Source organism: Lissotriton vulgaris, chromosome 3_1, assembly GCF_964263255.1.
Source record: "Lissotriton vulgaris chromosome 3_1, aLisVul1.2, whole genome shotgun sequence".
Classification (NCBI taxonomy): Eukaryota; Metazoa; Chordata; class Amphibia; order Caudata; family Salamandridae; genus Lissotriton; species Lissotriton vulgaris.
In genome coordinates, this window is record NC_141689.1 from 1,064,107,214 (window position 1) to 1,064,119,778 (window position 12,565).

At 48.7% G+C, this 12,565-nt stretch overlaps 1 protein-coding gene across 1 annotated transcript in view; it reads right to left on the reverse strand.

Annotated features, from left to right (window-relative positions):
* NDUFB6 (NADH:ubiquinone oxidoreductase subunit B6) overlaps positions 1-10,214 on the reverse strand; it is a 46,564-nt gene extending 36,350 nt beyond the window's left edge. The window contains exon 1 of the mRNA XM_086963101.1: positions 9,947-10,214. Within this exon, the coding sequence (XP_086819227.1) occupies positions 9,947-10,126 (180 nt within the window). The 5' untranslated portion in view covers positions 10,127-10,214. The remainder of the gene's footprint in view (positions 1-9,946) is intronic.
* Positions 10,215-12,565: the final 2,351 nt, after the last annotated feature.

Consider the following 12,565-nt stretch of genomic DNA (forward strand, 5'->3'; position numbering starts at 1 on the left):
GCAACTGCCCTCCTCCCGAGTTACGCTATTGTAAGGAGGGACCGTATTGACCAAATAGGAGGGGGCATTGCCATTATTCACAGTAGAGATCTTGTGTGCAATTTTGAACCTGCAGACATTCCTAACTGCGAAGCGGCATCATTTAAAATTACCCTCAGTCCTAACTTTACTTTCTCTGGCTTACTTATCTATCGACCGCCAGTAAATAACCCCTCATGGTCAGACAATTTGGTAAACTTCATTCTACCTCACCATCTGAATGCCCAAAATTTTACAGTACTTGGAGATCTGAATCTTCATTTAGAAGACGACAATAACAAGAGCTGTAAAACTCTAATTGATGACTTTATGGTCTTAGATATGACTTTACGCAATAAGGGTCCCACCCACAAAGCTGGACATTTGTTAGACCCTATCATATCTAACATGAGAGAACTCTTATGGCTGAACACCACCCCTATTTGATGGTCAGACCATTTCCTCACACTTTTCTCTATTTCACTTAAACCTACTAAACGCCCTTCCACGATTCCCTCTGAAACTTTTAGGAGAAATTGGAAAACTCTAAACATGGAGGATCTCTACAATGCATTGAGGAAAGACCACCCATGTTTAGATGGGGATATGGAAAGCATATCAGAGGCCACAGAGATATGGCTAAATGGCGCAGTGAATGCCTGCCTGCCCCTATCCCGCTGCAAAGGGAAAGTGCATCGCCCCCCCGCCCCCTGGTATACAGAGGCCCTCAAGAAAGAAAAATCGGGGGGAGGAGCTACGCCAGAGACCGCGATGGCCGCCTGACTCCTCGGCTCCGCTAACCTGCCCGCTTCCTGTCCGAAGCGCAGCGGATCCTGATATCTATCCTGCTTGAAAGCCGGCGCTTCGGAGCCGCGCTGGGCTTCTGCCTCGAATGGTGGGCTCCCCGCCGATCAGCTCGTTGTGGAACCGGAGATTTGCCCTGGACCTGCCCTGCCTCGGCGTGTGAGGGATCGGATCCTTTGTTCTCCGGTGAGGCTGCCCCCTGACTCAGCAGCCGCGGACGCCTGTGACGAGAGGGGCCGGAGGCTGTTGTGCTACTGTTGCAAACGATCGCTACAGTGTGCCGTCCGGCCCGCTCTTCCCTGTTTGGTTCGATACCGCCTCAGGAGATACGTTGTATCCCACACCAGTCCCAGGATCGGCGCTGGGTGATTCCACTATCCTTTGGCGCTGCAGCGGACGCCATTTTACCGGGCGCCCTTCATCTTGCCTGGTACCCCCCGGGGGATCCACGAGACGCTTTCCTAAAGGCAAGTTGCTTACGGCAGGACCCTGGACGGCGGGAGTTAAACTTTCTTCGTGGCTTAGTAGTGATTGCGCCCACTGCCTACACTATCGGCTTCGCCTTTGAGATGGGCTCCGGCAGCCACTACAGTGGACGACAACATGGCGACCCCCTTTGGGTGCGGGACTCGGCTGCTGTGGAGTCCATCGCCCTTGCAGATGTCTACATTGCCCTGCACGAGCTGCGGACATCTATGCGGGCTCGCGCCCGTGATCTGAGGGACCGTCTAAATGGAGTGATGCCCGGTGGGCTCCCGGACGACTGTGCTGCTGGCGGTTCCCCGCCGGATCTGCGATACCCGGCGACCGGCGGGTGGGACCCGTGTACCCCGCCGTGTGTTGTGACACGTTACACCCCGGATGATTCGGCTGCTGGGCCCTCTACTCTGGAGACGCTGGGGAGGGCGACGCTGGATCCTGCCTACCGGCTGGAGAGCGCTTGCTGGTCGACTTGCCCCGTGTCCACCTTGGGGTCCCCCGGAGGGCCCCCCTGCTCCGCCAAGATGATGTTGCAACGGCCCTGGCCATTCGGCCTTCAGGTACTGCTGCTGGGTTTCCACCTTTGCTGGGTAGCTACTGAGTGTTCTGCACTACGTGGGACGTATTTCTGCGAGGGGCTTTTGGACTGGTGGTGGTCTTTACATCTGCACCTCATGCCCAAGATGGCCGCTGCCCGCCTGGACTTCGTTGCTGGGCTGGATCGACGGGGACAAGGCTAACACTGTATGTGTTTTAAACGTGGTTGGATGCTACATGGTTGACGGGAAAGTGGAACTGTTGGGATGGCGTATGCTATTATGGTGTCGGGTCGGGATCCGAGGAGAGATGGCCGAGGGTGGTTTTATCGACTGTATGTGCTGTAGGGCGCTACGTTCTCCTGTTCTATTGTTACCATCATGGCTGTGTGTTGGATGGACGTTTACGGACACCCCCCCGCTCTGATGTGGACACTTTGCTCGCTCGCTTCATCCAAGATGTCTACCATGAGGCTGGACTATGCTGCTGCTTCGCATCGAGGGGGGCGGGGCTGGGGTGGTTTCCTGTTGTGCACGGTCTGTTTCTGCTTACACAGCTGGGATACTGATGGACTGCCGGGGATAGTGATTATGGGTATTGTATTGGTCGCGGGGCCCGGGATCGGGCGGCTGGGGATATATGATGGTGGTCTTGGGAATTTCTACTGGTCCTCGGTGATTTCTTAAGGGTAACGTATGTATTGTTGGGCGGGGACTATGATGTGACTGTTCTTTGTTTGATTTATTCGTTTACTTGAGATTATTCTCCCCACCTACATTTCGGACTGCTACTACTCTTAAGCTGATGGTAATTTGCGTGTGTGATGTTAATAGGACCGGTGGTGACCGAGATTACGACGAATCTAGCTCCTCCCTGCCTTCTCTGAGAGTTGGTGGGTGGGATGGCTCTTCTCACTCTATATACTCTCTTTCCCACTTGTGGGTTTCTTGGGGCGACAGGCATGCCTATGGGGGGGGGGTGGGCCGTGGCCTTCCGCTGGTATGCAGGGTGGGGGGATGGGATGTGTTTTATGTTTTCTCTTTGTTTCTATGGCCCTCTTTCTTTTTCTTCTCTTCTTCTGTTTCCTTTTTCTATATCTCTTCGCTTCCTTGGGGTCGGGGTCCGGTCTTATTAGGGAGTTTACTATATCGTCTCTTCATGTGACATAGTGGTTGATCCTGGTTCCTGGATGGTGGTCACTTGTTTTCTGTCACATGCTTCCACTATCACGCCACCTCCCGGATGCTCCCTAAATTATAATAACTATCCTGTTCAGTGAGTGGCTCTGACTCTTTTTGTAGTTTTAGGCTTGCATTCGACAAAATTATAAAATTAAACCTTTTTATATCCTTATGCTATTGTTCTATGCCACATACATTACTCTTCGCTCATAGACAGCTCTAATGGCGTTCTGTTCCATTTATACTGCTTTATTCTTTTCCCATATGTCATAGCGGCCGGCCCCTAGGGGTTGTAGGCAGACGCTGTGTATTGTGCATTTTACAAATAAAGGTTTAAAAAAAAAAAAAAAAAAAAAAAAAAAAAAAAAGAAAGAAAAATCTACATGTAAGACCCTGGAGAGGCAGTGGCGTAAGAACTATGAACTGCATCAAAAAGAGGTTTATCGTAAGGCCAGAAATAGCTACCACTCGGCATGCATGAAAGCCAAAGCATGCTATGTTACTACTACTATTAACACGGCCGTAAACAAATCCCAGACTCTCTTTAACACTGTAAAAGAGTTGGCTGGAGAGAATTCAAGAGCGGAGGCTATCCCTCTCAATACTCAGCAGTGCCAGGATCTGGCATCTTTTTTCACTGAAAAGATTGAGAATATGGTCTCTAACATCAACGGAAATAGTATTATCACACACAAGCAAGACAACACCCAAGTCTCCAGAGGAAGTTGTCACCTTGAAGCTTGGCCTCCCATTAATTTGGATAAACTGAAGGAACTATTAAAATCTATCAAATCGGGTTCCCCACGTGACCCCATTCCTATCAGCATCATTGGTAAACTGGAGGACTCTGCCTTGACTTCCATAGCAGAGATACTTAACGCCTCCATAGAACAGGCCACAGTTCCTGCCTTATGGAAACTCGCTATGGTCAGTCCTCTGCTCAAAAAGCCGGCCGCCGACCCTACGATATTGGCCAATTATCGACCAATATCGCTACTGCCTGCTTTTTCCAAAATTTTGGAGAGGCACATTCATAAGGCTCTTTCAACTTATGTGGAAAACAATGACCTACTTCATCCGTCCCAATCTGGTTTTAGGAGTGGTTACTCCACCGAGACTGCCCTGCTCGGGGTCACAGAAAGGATCAGGGAACTCATGGATGATGGCCAAACGGTAGCATTGGTCTTGCTGGACCTAAGTGCGGCCTTTGACACCATTTCTCACTCCAGACTGCTTGCCAGGCTGGAGGAGAATGGTGTCGAGGGCAGGGCACTAGAGTGGATTAGATCATACCTATCCCTCCGCACCTTCCAGATCACCTCTTCTGCGGCATGTTCTGATGTATTCTACTCTCCCCATGGTGTACCACAGGGATCTATCCTGAGTCCTCTATTTTTTAACTTGTACCTACGACCACTGGCCAACCTTGCAGAAAATTTCGGTCTCACCTTAATGACCTATGCAGACGACTCTCAAATTCTGTTTTCACTCTCTAAATCTGACCCGTCTGCTCCATCTGCACTAAAAATAGGCCTTCACGAAATATTTAGTTGGATGTCGGCTAACCAACTTAAACTAAATGGGGAGAAAACCGAGATCCTCCTCTTAGGGAATAGTAAAGATCTTTGGAGTGATCCCCATTGGCCGACGTCGTTAGGTAAGCTCCGGCCACCAGCTTCTCAGGTCAGAAACCTTGGGGTCATCATAGATGACAGTTTATCTATGACACAGCAAGCCAATAAAGTGGCAGGCATATGCTTTACCATTCTTAGATGGCTACGCAAAATTGTCTGGATGTTACCACCTACCACCCAGAAGACCGTAGTCAATGCCTTAGTGACATCTCGGCTTGATTACGGTAACATCCTGTACCTGGGCTCAAACAAAGCAGTAATAAGACGCTTGCAACTCGTGCAAAACGCTGCTGCCAGACTGCTTTGCAGAATCCCTAGATACGCCAGGATCACCAAACATCTTAGGGACCTGCATTGGCTCAGGGTTGAAAACCGGATTCGCTTTAAAACCCTGAACTATCTGTTTAAAATCAAAGCTGGTACTGCCCCCAAGTATCTACAAGACCTTGCTAAGCCTTACCTCCCCAATCGCAGTCTCCGTTCATGTACAGCAGCGAACTTCGCGGTGCCGAGGTACAAACGGGCTAGAATGGGCGGGAGATCCTTTTCATATCTGGGTCCAACTCTCTGGAACACACTGCCCATTCATATACGCAAGGAAGAAAACTATAGGAGATTCAGGATAAGCGTAAAAACCTGGCTGTTCGACAAATAATTGCCTTTTGATTGCTCTCTCTCTAGTTGTGTCTTGTGCCTAGCTAGTCCGGCGCCGGGAAACCCTTTGTGGGTAGCTGCGCGCCTTATAAGTGCTATAAAATAAATAAAATAAATAAACTGAAACGCTTAGCGTCCACTTGCAAATATGACAACTGGGAAGAAGAGTTCATTAAAGACCAGGTGGTGATGCACACCACGTGCACAGCAGTGCAGGACAAACTATGGGCCAGTGGGGACACCACCCTAAAGGAAGTGATGGTCATAGTCAAAAGGGCAGAGTTGGCACGAAGGTGCGCAGACGCAACGAAGAAGGAGACAGGGCCTAGCACCATGGTGAACAAAGTGGACGACGAAGAGCCCCGCAGAGACTACCAGAACAAGAAGTCATCAGAGAAGGGTCCCAGCAAATGGCAAGGCAATGCGGGCCCCCCGGGAAAACAGGCGGGAAACAGCAAGAAGCCATGTTACAGGTGTGGGAGCTGGTCGCACGAGGCGCACGACAGAAAATGCCCGGCGTTTCGCGCCAAGTGCATGTATTGTGGAATAATTGGCCACTATGAGAAGGTGTGTAGGAAGAAGGCCTCCAAGAGCACGGTAAAATACGTGGGTCAAGGTGACGACGAACAAGAAGAAGGGACGGAGGAAGATGTCACGGTACTCTGTATCTACGACCAGGTGTTGAGCGTGGATGGCCAAGTCCTGGGCATCGATGGCAGGAGAACAATGAAGCCAGTTCTAGAAATGTCAATAGGAGGTATCACTATCAGTATAGTGGCCGACACGGGCTCACCCTACACCATCGTCCAGAGAGCGGTGTGGGAGGAGAAATTTGCACCGCGTCTAGGCCCAGAACTGGAAAAACGGGACATCCACCCGGTCACGTACAATGGGGACCGCATACCAATGGCGGGATTCAGACCGTTGAACTTCGAATTCCGAGGCCAATCTGCCTTCTGCAAGCTATACGTGTCAGAGAAGGGCCACTCGGTCCTAGGATGGTTGGACCAAGGTGACCTAGGCATCAAGCTGGACCCAGGAGGCATAGAGCAGATATTACTAACGGAACCAGAAGCCTGGCCAGACCTAGACAGATGGAGGAGCGAGTTCCCCAAGGTATTTGGCGGCACAGTGGGAAAGTGGAGAAATTCTCACAAAAAATCATCCTAAAAGACGACGCAGTGCCAGTGGCCCACAAGGCGAGAAATGTCCCCTTGGCAGTACGGGAAGCAGTCCGGGAAGAACTTCAGGACCTAGAAAGGAAAGGGATCATCGAGCCCATCACGTGCGCCGAGTGGCTGGCGCCTCTGGTGGTGGTCAAGAAACCTAGCGGCAAGGTCAGGCTGTGTGTCGACCATCGCGAACTGAACAAGAACATCGTGGTGGAAAGGTTCCCCCTACCCAGGATAGAGGAGATGCTGGCCAGCACCAGGGGAATCAAATGGTACTCCACCATTGATCTGACCTCCGCCTACCACCAAATTGCCCTACACCCGGAAAGCCGCCGTCTCACATCGTTCATCACCCCATTCGGTTGTTATCAGTTCCGCCGCATGCCGTTCGGGCTGGCCTCAGCGGCAGCAGTATTCCAGAAGCTGATGCACCAACTCTTCCAGAAAATCACCGGAGTCCAATACTTCCAGGACAACATCCTGGTGATGGGGCGAGATAGACCAGACCATGACGTGAAACTCAGAAAGGTACTACAGATCCTAGAGAGAAAGGGCCTCACAGCTGAATGGTCCAAGTGTCGGATCGGAATGGAATCAGTGACCTACCTAGGACATGAAACTGGAGTGCGAGGAGTGACCCCAAAAGCAGAGAACGTGAAAGCGATATGTGATGCACCCCCACCAGCCAACAAGGAAGAAGTCAGATCATTTATCGGAATGGCAGAATATTACAGCAAATTTGTGCAGCACTTCGCCTCCAAGAAACATCATATGAGGCAACTGACACGAGAGAACACGGGAGTTTCACTGGTCAGAGGAGGCATAAGGAGAATTCGAAGTGATCAAGAAAGAAGTAGCGGAAGCTATTCCACTCCAAGGATACGATCCTCAAGGGAGGACAGTACTGACCACAGACGCCAGCGACAAGGGACTAGGCGCCGTCCTCATGCAGGACCGGGGACAAGGACGGATGGATACGATAAGCTTTGCATCCCGCACGCTGAGTGACACAGAAAAGAAGTACAGCGTTATAGAAAAGGAGATGCTGGCAGTGGTGTGGGCCACGACCAGATTCAGGCAGTTCCTGTGGGGCATACGGTTCCAATTGAGGACGGATCACAAGCCCTTACTGAAGGTGCTAACATCGAGCGGGCATGCTGACGCAACGCCCCGGATCTCCAAAATGACGCTGAAACTGCTCGAATTCAGGTATGACGTGGAGAATATCCCAGGCAGCAAGAACAGAGTGGCAGACTACCTGAGCAGAGCAGCAGCCATGGAGCCGAGCGAGGAAGACAAGGCAGGAACAGAAGAATGGGTGGCACTCACGGAAGATCAAGAAAACACCATCAGCCTTCAAGAGTGGAGACGAGCATATGAGGAGGACCAGACCCTAGAAGAAGTGAAATCGCACATCACACAAGGATGGCCTGACAAGAGACTGATCAGTGGAGAACTCAAACCCTACTTCGAAGTCAGAGAAGAGCTGTCGATGGACGATCGAGGAGTATTTGTACACGGGGGGAGAAAGTCATTCCCCCGACAAACATCATCAACAAACTATTGGATACGCTCCACGAGGGGCACCTCGGAATAGGCAAACTGAAATTGAGGGCCAAACAAGATTACTGGTGGCCAGGAATGGACATAAGAGCTGAGAGACATGTTAGAGACTGCGCTCGATGCCAGGGTGCAGACAAAACTCTCAAACCCCTGCGCCCAGCACTGGGAAAATTTGACCCCCCGAATAATCCATTGGAGGAGTTGTCCGTAGACATCCTAGGCCCGATATTGGACGTACAGGGAGTCCAAAAGTATGTTTGTGTCATGGTGGACAGGTACTCGAAGTGGCTGGAACTGAAGATAGACGAAGCCATGGACACTGAGACAATCATAAAATTTCTGGCCGACACATTCGTGAGGGAAGTTATCCCAAAGTCCATCCTCAGTGACAATGGGCCCCAATTCAGATCAGAAAAATGGAACAATTTTATGCAAAGGAACGGCATCCTAGCCAGGCACACATCTATATACCACCCTGCCGGAAACAGTCTAGTTGAATGTTTTAATAGAGTGGTGATGGGGTCTGTTCAAGCGGCCATATCGGACAACAAGGACTGGGAAAAAGAGATATGGCACATGGTGTGGGCATACAGGATTACCCCCACCAGCCCCGGCTATAGCCCATTCCAGATATTGAGAGGACACGAACCATTCTCCCAAGACAACAGAGTGTGGAAGGAGAAAACGATAACAAGTGAGTGGTCCCCAGCAGTGGTGCGAGCCAACTTGGAGAAAGCACAAGAAGTTTACGCCAAACACTACAACAACAGGAGAAATGTGAAGGACACTGGATTAGAGAAAGGAGAATGGGTGCGAGTAAAGTTGGCCACGCTACAAAGGAAGGGAGAGAGTAAATACAGCATGCCCATGCAAGTGAAGGAAGTGTTGGACAGAGCGGCTTTACTTAGTGATGGAAACGTATGGTCGCTAGACCGCATGGCGAGATGCAATAGATTCTAAGTTGGGAACATGGCGGAGCAGACTTGGGAGACGAGGAAGATGGAACTGTCCAACTGGAACAACTGGTGACAGAATCTGAGGCAAGAGAAGGAGAACAACAAAGGGAAAGAACTGACGAAGGTGACCAGGAGCAGAGAGTCGGAGAGAACCTAAGTGGTGGAGATGGAAGTGCGGCTGCACCAGGCGGAGGGGGAAGAAACGAAGGAGTGGCCCCCACTACCCCGATAAGACTGACCCGGAGGGGTAGAGTAGTGGTCAAGCCAGCAAGATTCAGAGACTATGAGATGAACATTGAACTGTAAGTTAAAATGTTATGTGTTGGAAAAAGGGGAGATATGTAGTATGCAGTCTAGTGTTCGCACGTCACGTTGGCGACGTGACGTGCCAGCAGCCATGTTGGCTGCGCGCGCAGCGCTCAGGCATTAGGCGCGAAGAGCCGAGTTGTGAGCGGAGGCTCGGCGCTCTTTAGGAACGCATATAAATAAAGTTACAAGGGTACCTTCACTACGAGTGCAGCGTCTTCATTGGGGGGAAAGGACAACATTACATAAGGGGTCTCTCGTAAATGTTTACATTGAATGTGTCAATGAGATTGCTTAGGGCATGAATATTAAATACGGTTTACCCAAGGCTGCACACCATGACATTCTGAGTCTCGCTAAAGTGCTAAGTTACCAGGTGGTCAAGTAGGCATACGGTAAGAATGATGGATTGGACAGTCCCTTATTAACCAGATGCACCCCCCAAATTATCTCGAGCTATTAATGGTCCCAACAGAACGCAATAACTTTTCCGAGTGCCAAATATAGCTTGCTGTAGGACTACATTTTATCTGGACAACGTGCAAAAAGGTGTATATAAAAGGATTAACAATAGCCAAAAATCTGAATATACGACTCTGCCACCGTGATCTTCAAGCCGACCCTTCCCATGAGTCACTTACAGACAACCTCCATAAAGTGCGGGGCTCCAAAAAGCGCTGCCAGAAGGCTTCAACGGGCCATGGCTTCTTGGGGGGTAGTACAGGCTCTCGCGGACTCAGCTCCTGGTCTTTCAGCCAGCGGCGTCGAAGCGTTCGCAGCTGATCCAGCCGCAGCTTCTCGTCCGGGGTATAGCCCGGCATATTAGTTGCTTCCCCAAAACAAGCAGGCACCGAGCAGTCTGTCCGAAGACAGCGTTGAACCGTTCGAGAGTCAGCGACAGCGAGAAGACTGCGCTGCCACCCATAATAATGGGAGTTAACAAGGCAGCCATCTTGGAATTACTCTAACACGTTTGACGATAACAGCTTCTCATGTGACGATGAAATAAATTACGCTTATTCAGGACTTTCCAAAAAAAATCAGACATGATAGTTTTGCAATTGTGTATGTTGATAAATATTCTATCTCAATACTACAGAACTGTGTGATCATACATACGCAAGTGTTATCTTAATGGTTCCTCATTTAGAATACAAAGGCATTTATGTTGCTGGAAAATAAAAATTACTGACTTGTTCAATTGCGCGACGTATGAAGCGAGTTTCACTTCAGTACTCTGGTGGAAAAATGCCTACTATGTTTACAAGCGTGTACCAAACATCATTTTACGTTATTGTCCTTCCTTTATTTCTTTGCAGAGGACGACGTTTTCACCTCCATTCAAATCACTTTCTACTGCGACCTTGTCCATGATGGACGAAGGGGACAAGACCTGTTTTTGATCCCGCAGGCGCCATCTTTCAATAGAGTATTAAGTAATATTAAAACTGTTGCATATGTCTGGAAAATACCTGCAAATGCAAACTTTCCTGACTATTGAGAAGAAGAGTTTCAATTCGAATAAGGACACAGAGGCAACCATCTTTTGTCACTTTATTTCGCAGCAGCTGTTACCAAGCTCCCTTTTGTTTTTTTTACAATAACACAACTACAGTTCTCAAAACCAAAGGGAAACAAGCATTGAAACTGCAATAGGTCTCACCCTCGTTTAAGTTAAAGCAATTCTGTTTGCAATTAGGTGTATTTTTAGCTTTGCTTTTATTGGTGTTTTTCGAACTTTCATGTACATAACATGCATATGTATGAATATATGTCTATGTATGCATGTATTTATATACATATGCAGATGTATATATATGTTTATATATGTATGTATATATACACGTATACATATATAAATGCATATGTATATTTATATGGGTGCATATGTGTGCGCGTAGAGAGAGGTAGAGAGATAGAGGGGTGGAGGTAGAGAGTAGTAGCAGGGCACAAGTCGTAAAAAATGAAGTGGGTAACGAAGTCACTGGAAGTGACGTCACAACAGGAAGTGACGTCACGAAAGGTGCCGAGCTTCTCGTCCCAGGGAGGCCAAAGAGCAAAGTCCAGCTGTTTGGCAGGGGGGATGTCGTCCCCCTGGAAAAATAGGTGGGGGGAGGCCGTCCACCCACGTGGTACCCCGACTCGAGCCCTGAGTAGTAGAGAGAAAGGTTGAGAATAGAGTAGAGAGTGAGTCGTAGAGAGTGAGTAGTAGAGAGTAGTAGTGAGTGTGTAGTAGAGAGTGTGTAGTAGAGAGTGAGTAGAGTGAGTAGTAGAGAGTGTGTAGTAGAGTAGTAGTGAGTGTGTTGTAAAGAGTGTATAGTAGAGTGAGTAGTAGAGAGTGAGTAGTAGAGCGTAGTAGAGAGTGAGTAGCAGAGAGTGGGTAGTAGCAAGTGAGTAGTAGAGCGTAGTAGAGAGTGAGTAGTAGAGAGTGTGTAGTAACGTGTAATAGAGAGTAGTAGAGAGTGAGTATAGAGTGAGTAGTAGAGAGTGTGTAGTAGAGAGTAGTGAGTGTGTATTAGAGAGTGTGTAGTATAGAGTGAGTAGTGGAGAATAGTAGAGCGTAGTAGCAAGTGTGTAGTTGTGAGTGTGTAGTAGAGAGTGTGTAGTAAAGAGTGTGTAGTAGAGAGTGAGTAGTAGAGAGTGAGCAGTAGAGAGTAGTAGTGAGTGTGTAGTAAAGAGTGTGGAGTAAAGAGTGTGTAGTAGAGAGTGAGTAGTAGAGAGTGAGTAGTAGAGCGTAGTAGAGAGTGAGTAGTAGAGAGTGTATAGTAGAGTATAGTAGAGAATGTAGTAGAGAGTGTGAAATAGAGTGAGTAGTAGAGAGGGAGTAGTAGAGTAGTAGAGAGTGTGTAGTAGAGAGTGTGTAGTAGAGTGTGTAGTAGAGAGTGCGTTGTAGAGACTGTGTAGTAGAGAGTGTGTAATATAGAGTGAGTAGTAGAGAATAGTAGAGAGTAGTAGAGTGCATAGTAGAGTGAGTAGTAGAGAGTGAGTAGTATAGTAGTAGAGAGTGTGTAGTATAGAGTGTGTAGTAGTGAGTGTGTAGTACCGTGTAGTAGAGAGTGTGTAGTAGAGAGTAGTGAGTGTGTAGTAGAGAGTGTGTAGTAGAGTGTGTAGTTGAGTGAGTGATAGAGTAGTAGAAAGTGTGTAGTAGAGAGTGTGTAGTACAGAGTAGTGAGTGTGTAGTAGTGAGTGTGTAGTAGAGAGTTGTGAGTGTGTAGTAGTGAGTGTGTAGTAGAGAGTGTGTAGTAGAGAGTAGTGAGTGT